The following is an 11,516-nucleotide window of genomic DNA, read 5'->3' as shown; positions in this document are numbered from 1 at the left end:
GGCATTCCTAGCTGATGGCAACACCACCAATAGGTCGGGACCCACACAACAGATGTATTTCTAGAAGTGGAATACAGGGCAAAATGGTGTGAATGATTTTCAAGATCTTAATGAGAACTCCCAAATTTCTCTGCAGAGAGACTATGTTACTCCACAAGCAGCAGCAAGGAGAGTTGGGTGAATGATTTTAAGTTAAAATTTATCCTATTGCACTGCTTGTGTAGATTCCGGGTGCCTGTCATCAGAGACATTACACCTGGGACACCTGAATGAGGAGTGATGACTGGGGAGTTTAATGAGGTATACATACTTTGTTCACAAGCCAAGGCAAAGGCTGAGCTGGCAATCCCCTCAAATTCAGACGCTTCCCTTCTCTACTGTGTCAGAAAGAGGTGCTGGGCTGGGGTGGGGGTAGGCACAGATTATTCCCATTCTTCTCTATCTGCTTCCCCTTCTTTCTCCAATATCTTCAATCTCGCTGTCTCTACTAGCACATTTCTACTAGCTTTTTTTTTTTTTTTTTCCCCTGAAGGATGAGCAAGAACTAATGTGGGGAAGGGGTCAGTATAAGAGTGCCCCGGGCAGAGGTAGGAGCATACAGAAGCCTTTTGGCAGAGGGAACATGCAGACTCATGGTGATCAGAAAGGCCAGTCCTATCAGGTGGAATGATGGGATGGGGCTGCGGAGGGCAGCCTGGGCCAGACATTGCCCAGCCCTGTGCACCTAGTTCAGAGCACCAGGAAGCCAATGAAGGATCGCAGCTGTGATGATGGTGGAGGTGGTGGAGGATGTGTATTTTGCGATAACCACGTCTGGGATTTGAAAAGATCGCTCTGGCAGCCAAACTGTAATTCAGGGGCTGGAGGGTAGAGTGTACATGCAGAGACAGGCAGGAAACTTTTCCAGTCTGGGAGAGAGAGTGGAAACACTCCCCTCCACAGAAGGTCCCACTCTCTGGTCTAGTTCTCTCCTTCCCATGCAGCCTTCCTTCTGAGAGGCCCTGCCCACCAGCAGGGAGAGAAGCTCTATGCAATGAGCTCACCCCTCTACACAGAGAAAGTGGACAGTCTTGAGATCCAGCCATCAAATTAGTCCTTTCTGAGTCCTTGTGAATGAAGTCCCCCCAGGTGAAATGATAAAAATGTCTTAGTTTGGGGTATACAACATAATGACTTATATATTAGCTGACAATCTTTTAAGTACACTCAAACTCCTGTTATGTTAAAACAAAAGCAAGTCTCTCTTTTCCGCCATGTCTCTGCACCTCATTCTATGAGGCCAGTATTACCTGGATACCAGAAGCTGATAAAGGCATCACAAGAAAACTACAGAGCAACATCCATTATGAATGTAATTTTTTTTGAATTTTATTTTATTTATTTTTTTATACAGCAGGTTCTTATTAGTTATCCATTTTATACATATAGGGTATACATGTCAATCCCAATCTCCCAATTCATCCCACCAGCACCCCCCCGCCCCCCACCACTTTCCCTCCTTGGTGTCCATATGTTTGTTCTCTACATCTGTGTCTCTATTTCTGCCCTGCATACTGGTTCATCTGTACCATTTTTCTAGGTTCCACATATATGTGTTTTTCTCTTTCTGATTTGTTTTCTCTTTTTCTCTCTTTCTGATTTACTTCACTCTGTATGACAGTCTCTAGATCCATCCACGTCTGTACAAATGACCCAATTTCATTTCTTTTTATGGCTGAGTAATATTGCATTGTATATATGTACCACATCTTTATCCATTCATCTGTTTACAGACACTTAGGTTGCTTCCATGTCCTGGCTATTGTAAATACTGCTGCAATGAACATTGGAGTGCATGTGTCTTTTTGAATTATGGTTTTCTCTGGGTATATGCCCAGTCGTGGGATTGCTGGGTCATATGGTAATTCTATTTTTAGTTTTTTAAGGAACCTCCATACTGTTCTCCATAGTGGCTGTATCAGTTTACATTCCCAACAACAGTGCAAGAGGGTTCCCTTTTCTCCACACCCTCTCCACCATTTGTTGTTTGTAGATTTTCTGATGATGCCCATTCCAACTGGTGTGAGGTGATACCTCACTGTAGTTTTGATTTGCATTTCTCTAATAATTAGTGATGTTGAGCATCTTTTCATGAGCTTCTCGGTCATCTGTATGTCTTCTTTGGAGAAATGTCTATTTAGGTCTTCTGCCCATTTTTGGATTGGGTTGTTTGTTTTTTCAATATTGAGCTGCATGAGCTGTTTATATATTTTGGACATTAATCCTTTGTCCATTGATTCGTTGGCAAATATTTTCTCCCATTCTGTGGGTTGTCTTTTCGCCTTGGTTGTAGTTTCCTTTGCTGTGCAAAAACTTTTAAGTTTCATTAGGTCCCATTTGTTTATTTTTGTTTTTACTTCCATTACTCGAGGAGGTGGATCAAAAAAGATCTTCCTGTGATTTATGTCAAAGAGTGTACTTTCTATGTTTTCCTCGAAAAGTTTTATATGTCCGGCCTTACATTTAGGTCTGTAATCCATTTTGAGTTTATTTTTGTGTATGGTGTTAGGAAGTGTTCTAATTTCATTCTTTTACATGTAGTTGTCCAGTTTTCCCAGCACCATTTATTGAAGACACCGTCTTTTCTCCATTGTATATCCTCGCCTCCTTTGTCATAGATTAGTTGACCATAGGTGTGTGGGTTTATCTCTGGGCTTTCTATCCTGTTCCCTTGATCTATATTTCTGTTTTTGTGCCAGTACCATACTGTCTTGATTACTGTAGCTTTGTAGTATAGGCTAAAGTCAGGGAGTCTGATTCCTCCAGCTTTGCTTTTTTCCCTCAAGAGTGCTTTGGCTATTCGGGGTCTTTTGTGTCTCCATACAAATTTTAAGATTTTTTGTTCTAGTTCTGTAAAAAATGCCATTGGTAATTTGATAGGGATTTCACTGAATCTGTAGATTGCTTTGGGGAGTATAGTCATTTTCACAATATTGATTCTTCCAATCCAAGAACATGGTATATCTCTCCATCTGTTGGTATCATCTTTAATTTCTTTCATCAGTGTCATAGTTTTCTGCATACAGGTCTTTTGTCTCCTTAGGTAGGTTTATTCCTAGGTATTTTATTCTTTTTGTTGCAATGGTAAATGAGAGTGTTTCCTTAATTTCTCTTTCAGATTTTTCATCATTAGCGTATAGGAATGCAAGAGATTTCTGGGCATTAATTTTGCATCTGGCAACTTTACCAAATTCATTGATTAGCTCTAGTAGTTTTCTGGTGGCACCTTTAGGATTCTCTACGTATAGTATCATGTCACCTGCAAACAGTGACAGTTTTACTGCTTCTTTTCCAATTTGGATTCTTTTTATTTCTTTTCTTCTCTGATTGCTGTGGCTAGGACTTCCAAAACTATGTTGAATAATAGCAGTGAGAGTGGACATCCTTGTCTTGTTCCTGATCTTAGAGGAAATGCTTTCAGCTTTTCACCACTGAGAATGATGTTTGCTGTGGGTTTGTCATATATGGCCTTTATTATGTTGAGGTAGGTTCCCTCTATGCCCACTTTCTGGAGAGTTTTTATCATAACTGGGTGTTGAATTTTGTCTAAAACTTTTTCTGCATCTATTGAGATGATCATACGGTTTTTATTCTTCAATTTGTTAATACGGTGTATCACATTGATTGATTTGCGTATATTGAAGAATCCTTGCCTCCCTGGGATAAATCCCACTTGATCATGGTGTATGATCCTTTTAATGTGCTGTTGGATTCTGTTTGCTAGTATTTTGTTGAGGATTTTTGAATCTATGTTTATCAGTGATATTGGTCTGTAATTTTCTTTTTTTGTAGTATCTTTGTCTGGTTTGGTATCAGCGTGATTGTGGCCTCACAGAATGAGTTTGGGAGTGTTCCTTCCTCTGCAATTTTTTGGAAGAGTTTGGGAAGGATGGGTGTTAGCTCTTCTCTAAATGTTTGATAGAATTCACCTGTGAGGCCATCTGGTCCTAAACTTTTGTTTGTTGGAAGATTTTTAATCACAGTTTCAATTTCATTACTTGTGATTGGTCTGTTCATATTTTCTATTTCTTCCTGGTTCAGTCTCGGAAGGTTATATACCTTTCTAAGAATTTGTCCATTTCTTCCAGGTTGTCCACTTTATTGGCATAGAGTTGCTTCTAGTAGTTTCTTAGGATGCTTTGTATTTCTGCAGTGTCTGTTGTAACTTCTCCTTTTTCATTTCTAATTTTATTGATTTGAGTCCTCTCCCTCTTTTTTTGATGAGTCTGGCTAATGGTTTTTCAATTTTGTTTATCTTCTCAAAAAAACAACTTTTAGTTTTATTGATTTTTGCTATTGTTTTCTTTGTTTCTATTTCATTTATTTGTGCTCTGATCTTTATGATTCCTTTCCTTCTACTAACTTCGGGTTTTGTTGGTTCTTCTTTCTCTAGTTCCTTTAGGTGTAAGGTTAGATTGTTTATTTGAGATGTTTGTTGTATCCTGAGGTAGGATTGTATTGCTATAAACCTCCCTCTTAGAACTGCTTTTGCTGCATCCCATCAGTTTTGGATCATCATGTTTTCATTGTCATTTGTCTAGGTAATTTCTGACTTCCTCTGATTTCTTCAGTGATCTCTTGGTTATTTACTAACATACTGTTTAGCCTCCATGTGTTTGTGTTTTTTATGTTTTTTTTCCCCTGTAATTGATTTCTAATCTCATAGCATTGTGGTCAGAAAAGATGCTTGATATGATTTCAATTTTCTTAAATTTACTGAGGTTTGATTTGTGACTCAAGTTATGATCTACCCTGGAGAATGTTCCGTTCACACTTGAGAAGAAAGTGTAATCTGCTGTTTGTGGAAGGAATGTCCTATAAATATCAATTAAATCTCTCTGGTCTGCTGTGTCATTTAAAGCTTGTGTTTCCTTATTAATTTTCTGTTTGGATGATCTGTCCATTGGGGTAAGTGAGGTGTTAAAAGTCCCCCACTATTATTGTGTTACTGTCAATTTCTTCTTTTATAGCTGTTAGCAGTTGCCTTATGTATTGAGGTGCTCCTATGTTGGGTGTGTATATATTTATAATTGTTATATCTTCTTCTTGGATTGATCCCTTGATCATTATGTAGTGTCCTTCCTTGTCTCTTGTAACATTCTTTATTTGAAAGTCTATTTTGTCTTATATGAGTATTGCTACTCCAGCTTTCTTTTGATTTCCATTTGCATGGAATATCTTTTTCCATCCCTTCACTTTCAGTCTGTGTGTGTTCCTAGGTCTGAAGTGCATCTCTTGTAGACAGCATATAGATGGGTCTTGTTTTTGTATCCATTCAGCGAGCCTGTGTCTTCTGGTTGGAGCATTTAATCCATACACATTTAAGGTAATTATCGATATGTATGTTCCTATGACCATTTTCTTAATTGTTTTGGGTTTGTTTTTGTAGGTCCTTTTCTTCTCTTGTGTTTCCCACTTAGAGAAGATCCTTTAGCATTTGTTGTAGAGCTGGTTTGGTGGTGCTGACTTCTCTTAGCTTTTGCTTGTCTGTAAAGCTTTTGATTTCTCCATAGTATCTGAATGAGATCCTTGCTGGGTAGAGTAGTCTTGGTTGTAGGTTCTTCCCTTTCATCAGTTTAAATATGTCATGCCACTCCCTTCTGGCTTGTAGAGTTTCTGCTGAGAAATCAGCTGTTAACCTTATGGGAGTTCCCTTGTATGTTATTTGTCATTTTTCCCTTGCTGCCTTCAATAATTTTTCTCTCTTTAATTTTTGCCAGTTTAATTACTATGTGTCTTGGTGTGTTTCTCCTTGGGTTTATCCTGTATGGGGCTCTCTGCGCTTCCTGGACTTGCGTGGCTATTTCCTTTCCCATGTTAGGGAAGTTTTTAACTATAATCTCTTCAAATATTTTCTCGGGTCCTTTCTCTCTCTCTTATCCTTCTGGGACCTCTATAATGTGAATGTTGTTGCCTTTAATATCCCAGAGGTCTCTTAGGCTGTCTTCATTTCTTTTCATTCTTTTTTCTTTAGTCTATTCCACAGCACTGAATTCCACCATTCTGTCTTCCAGGTCACTTATCCATTCTTCTGCCTCAGTTAGTCTGCTATTGATTCTTTCTAGTGTATTTTTCATCTCAGTTATTGTATTGTTCATCTCTGTTTGTTTGTTCTTTAATTCTTCTAGGTCTTTGTTAAACATTGCTTGCATCTTCTCGATCTTTGCCTCCATTCTTTTTCTGAGGTCCTGGATTGTCTTCACTATCATTATTCTGAATTCTTTTTCTGGAAGGTTGACTATCTCCACTTCATTTAGTTGTTTTTCTGGGGTTTTATCTTGTTCCTTCATCTGCTACATAGCTCTCTGCCTTTTCATCTTGTCTATATTTCTGTGAATGTGATTTTCGTTCCATAGGCTGCAGGATTGTAGTTCTTCTTGCTTCTGCTGTCTGCCCTCTGGTGGGTGAGGCTATCTAAGAGGATTGTGCAGGTTTCCTCTTGGAAGGGACTGGTGGTGGGTAGAGCTGGCTGTTGCTCTGGTGGGCAGAGCTCAGTAAAACTTTAATCCACTCGTCTGCTGATGGGTGGGGCTGGGTTCCCTCCTTGTTGGTTGTTTGGCCTGAGGCAACCCAACACTGGAGCCTACCCTGGCTCTTTGGTGGGGCTAATGGTGGACTCTGGGAGGGCTCACAACAAGGAGTACTTCCCAGAACTTCTGCTGCCAGTGTCCTTGTCCTCACGGTGAGACAGAGCCACCCCCCGCCTCTGCAGGAGACCCTCCAACACTAGCAGGTAGGTCTGATTCAGTCTCCTTTGGGGTCACTGCTCCTTCCCCTGGGACACTACTTTGTGTGTGCCCTCCAAGAGTGGAGTCTCTGTTTCTCCCAGTCCTGTAGAAGTCCTGCCATCAAATCCTGCTAGTCTTCATAGTCTGATTCTCTAGGAATTCCTCCTCCCGTTGCCAGACCCCCAGGTTGGGAAGCCTGATGTGTGGCTCAGAACCTACACTCCAGTAGGTGGACTTCTGTGGTATATGTGTTCTCCAGTTTGTGAGTCACCCACCCAGCGGTTACGGGATTTGATTTTATTGTGATTGTGCCCCTCCTACCGTCTTATTGTGGCTTCTCCTTTGTCTTTGGATGTGGGGTGTCTTTTTCGGTGAGTTCCAGTGTCTTCCTGTTGATGACCATTCAGCAGTTAGCTGTGATTCCGGTGCTCTTGCAGGAGGGAGTGAGTGTAATTTAAAAATCAGATAAGAACAAATGTTGGCAAAAATATAGAGAAATGAGAACACTCGTACACAGCTGATAGGAATATAAATGGTGCAGCACCTTGGAAAACTATCTGGCAGTTCCTTAAATGTTTAAATATTGAGTTACTACGTGACCCAGGAATTCCACTCCTAGGTATACACGCAGAAGGATAAAAACATATGTCTACAGAAAAACTTGTACACAGATGTTTATAGCAGCAGTATTTATAATATCTAAAAGGTAGAAACAGCCCAAATGTTAATCAACTGATGATTAGACCAACAAAAGTGGTACAGGCATGCAATGGAATATTATTTGGACATGAAAAGGAATGGGGTACAAGGGACTTCCCTGGTGGTCCAGTGGTAAAGAATCTGCCTTCCAATGCAGGGGACGCATGTTCAATCCCTGATCGGGGACCTAAGATTCCACATGCTGTGAAGCAACTAAGCCCACGCGCTGCAACTACTGAGCTCACGCACCTCAATGAAAGAGCCCACATGCCGCAAACTGCAGCGCCCACACGCCCTGGAGCCTGCACGACAGAATTAGAGAGGGAAACCCCACATGCCACAACTAGAGAAAAGCCTGAGTGCCACAACGAAAGATTCTGCATGCCAAGCACCACAACGAAAGATCCTGCATGCCTCAACGACCCGACACAGAAAAAAATAAAAAAGGAGTGGAGTACTGACACATGCTACCACATGGATGAAACTTAAAAACACTGTGCTAAGTGAAAGAAGCCAGTCCCAAGAGTCCATATATTGGTATGCAATGTTCAGAAAAGGCAAGTCTATACAGACACAAGACGGTAGTGGTTGGCTACAGCTGGGAGGGAGGCAGATGGGATGGTGGGAACATAATAGCTAAAGGGCATATATTTTTTTTAAGTGATGAAAGTGTTCTAAAATTGATGGAGGTAATGGCTGCACAACTCTGAATATACTAAAAACCACTGTATTGTACACTTTAAATAGGTGAACTGTATAATGAATTATAACTCAATACAGCTGTTATTTAGAAAACCACCATTACTGAGAAAGATACATTAAAATCTCCTACGATTGTAGGTGGTTTATTTTCCTTGTTGTTCTGCCAAAGTTTGCTGGATATATTTTGAGTCCATGCTATTAGGTGCATACAAATTTAAAACTAATGTCTGCTTGATGAAGTGAACCTTTTATAAGTACAAAGTGATTCTTTTTATCTTTAATACCGCTTTTTTGTTGCAGTGTCTGCATTGCAATGTCATACTGGCTTTCTTTGTTATTTAAAAACAAAAAGCAATGATAAACCTTTACATATATACATCTCTGTGCACAGAAGCAGGTAGAGCCGTACATTAAATACCTGAAGTACACTTGCTTGCTGGGTTAAAGACAGGTACAATTTAAATCTGACAGACGTCTCCAGGGTGTCCTCCAAAGAGGCTGCAGCAATCACATTCCCGGGCACCCCTCTGCCCGCCGCCCAGGGTATCGGAGCGCTCCTCACATGGACAACTTGAAATTTGAGTTTCTTTTGCTCTGTTATGAAGTGGTGAGTGAGCCTGCACTCAGGAATTGGATTACAGTTTTCCCACATGGTGACCAGTCCCCGGGCTGGAAGGAAGCGCTGCTGGGACACTCACCTTGCTGATCTCCGTCAGGGCCATGGTGACGCTGTAGAGCTGGTTCTTGCTGGTGCTGGCGATCAGCGTTTCCTCGGAGGGGCTGAAGCACATGCAGAGCACGTCCTGTTTGTCTGACTGACTCGGGTCATTGCTCTGTGGGTCCACAGGAATCTGCCCAAGACACAGAACAGGGGTCAGGGTGTGTGCTCGGGCTTTCAGATTCTCTCAGATACTGTAGCTTATAGACTCCTGACATGCTTCCTGGATCCTCCTCAGGTGTGGAGAAGGGAGGGCTTGAGGGGCCTCCGTTTCTGTGGGTTTCCCACTCACCTTTAAGTGATTAGTGGCTGAATAATAAGGCAGCAGCACAGGTGAAACTGATCCATCTGTACATCTCAGTTTGAGATCCCCCCTCACAACCAGCGTTAGTCTAACCCCGACTCTCGCCCAGCTGTTGGGAGCCCAGTGTGGGCGCCCACCTGCACCAGGTACACAGTGTGTGCTCCAGGGCAGTAGAGGGGAAGGTGGCAGCCCTTCTACCACGTGGAGTGGGTGACAGGGCAGAGAGAAGAGAAGAGGTCACACAGCTCCTGCAGTGGTCTCAGGGGGCCGGGAGCTCCTAGTGGACATTATGAAACTAGATTGCCTTTCCCCTGCTATTTCTCTCCTTCTGCTAACAGCCAAACTTATTGAAAGGCTGGTCTGCACGTACGATCTCCGCTTCCCTACCACCTGCTCAGTTCTTAATTCCTTATAATGTGGCTTCCACCGCATCCTTTACTGAAACTGTTCTCATAAACATCACCAAAGCCTGATGTCCCTGCTCGGCTCTCATCTTCTAGGCTTTTCTAGAGCCTGCAGCAGTGACCTTGGCACCTTCCTCCCTAGAAGGCCCTGGCCTCCTGTGCTGCCCTGCCCCTGCCTGGAGTCCTGTCTTCCTATGTACCCCCTAACCTGTCCTCATGAAGTCTACTCTCCCTGCCTCACCAGAACAGCAAGGGCTCTGGGAAGCCCTCCCTGACCACCCTGGGCTGAGTGGGCCCTGATGTTCCCTCAGTGTGCCCACAGCACCCGGGGTTCCCTCTGCTGTCACACGCATCACACTGTATAAAGTGGAACGGGAGCCTGCAGACCGAGGACCGTGTCTGTCCCCACGTCTGTCTCCTGGTGCTTGGAGCAGTGCCTGACACATAGCAGGCGCTCAGTGACTGCGCGGTGTGGCCTCACAGTCCTCCCCCAGACAGCGAGGTCCACGAGGGAAGTGCCCATGTCTGATTCATCCACCGCAGGCCACACCACAGAGCCTGGCCCGTGATAGCTGCACGACGGACGCTTGTTGACTGAATGAGTGAAGGACAACACCTTGTCACTGCCCTGCTGGATTCTCATCCTGTCTCAGTCTTGAAATTAGGAAATGCTAAGTTTTGTCCTCAGTTCTCTTTCTGGCTCTATATTTTCTCTCTCAGTGATTTTACCTAATACAAGGGTTCAGTGAAAACAACAGTAGTAAAGTAATTACAATAATAAATACTTAAAATAGTGAAACTAAAGCATTGACTATGTGCCAGATACAAGCCAAGCACTATGGGTGTGTGTGTGTGTGTGTGTGTGTGTGTGTGGTGGATATATCAATCTCACTCCAGGGTCTAAACCACATATCCAACTGCTTCAGTTTATCCTTGCCTCTGGTCAAATGTCAACATTCCTCAGCGAGGCCTCCCCACGTCACTCTCTCTAGAACAGAAGCCCCTCTCACACCCTGTCCTTTCCTGGCTTTATTTTCTTCACAGAATTGATCTCATCCAACAATCTGCTCATATTTGTTTGTTTACTTGTTGACTGAGCTCTAAGGGCAAGTCTTAGTGTGGTTACTTCTCACCTGTATCCCAGCCCCGAGCATAGAGCCTGGCACATAGTAAACACTCAATAAATATTTGTTAAATGAATAAACACACAAAAGAATGACCTGCTTTATAGGCAAAGTAAACTCACAGTGGTCCCCCTGAGTCCCCACCCACCTTGCTCTCACCTCCAGTTTTTGTGCCGGGGCATCCTTTCCCAGCATCCAGCACAGAGCCTGGGCATCTTCCCTGAGAGCTCCTTATCTCTGGCCTCCCACATCTGCTCAGGGAACGTCCTACAGACTTAACCTTCACAAAGGCTCTCTCTGCTTCCCACTGCTGTGATCCTAGGCCTCGCTGCCTTTTCGCTTCAGTAACAAAAAAGCCTCAGAACCAATTCCTAACGGTGGCAATAATAACTAGTATCATTTATTAAGCACAGGCACTGCATCAGTGATTACAGAGATGTCGTTTAATCCTTTCGATAACCACAAGGGATAGGCTATTTCCTTACAAAGAGACACAGGTTTGCTAGATTCAGCAACTCATGTGAAGTCACTCAGCCAGTAAACCTCAGAGTCAAGTCTAACTCATTCATTGTGTCTTTAACCACGTTGTATCCAATGCCCCCAAATCGCCCGCACCATGCATCATAGGCAGGTTACTTTTCTGAAGCATAATGCTTCTTCAATGAAAACAGGATGCTTCCCGATTTACATGCACACTCCTCAGGCTGGCTTTGCCATCTTTCACCAGTCTTAGCTCCTCTCTTTTCCTTCAAGTGACGTTAGGCTCCTCCACCGGGCAACAGATGTCTCGCAAACACA

General features: G+C 42.9%; 1 protein-coding gene across 1 annotated transcript in view; it reads right to left on the bottom strand.

Annotated features, from left to right (window-relative positions):
- CFAP57 (cilia and flagella associated protein 57) overlaps positions 1-11,516 on the bottom strand; it is a 75,845-nt gene that overhangs the window by 51,731 nt on the left and 12,598 nt on the right. The window contains exon 5 of the mRNA XM_007468275.1: positions 8,867-9,019. Coding sequence (XP_007468337.1) covers positions 8,867-9,019 — 153 coding nt within the window. The remainder of the gene's footprint in view (positions 1-8,866; positions 9,020-11,516) is intronic.

This window comes from Lipotes vexillifer, unplaced genomic scaffold (genome assembly GCF_000442215.2).
Source record: "Lipotes vexillifer unplaced genomic scaffold, Lipotes_vexillifer_v1.1 scaffold661, whole genome shotgun sequence".
In the NCBI taxonomy this organism is placed as follows: Eukaryota; Metazoa; Chordata; class Mammalia; order Artiodactyla; family Lipotidae; genus Lipotes; species Lipotes vexillifer.
The sequence above is the reverse complement of the archived record's forward strand: the minus strand, read 5'-3'. Positions and strand labels throughout refer to the sequence as shown.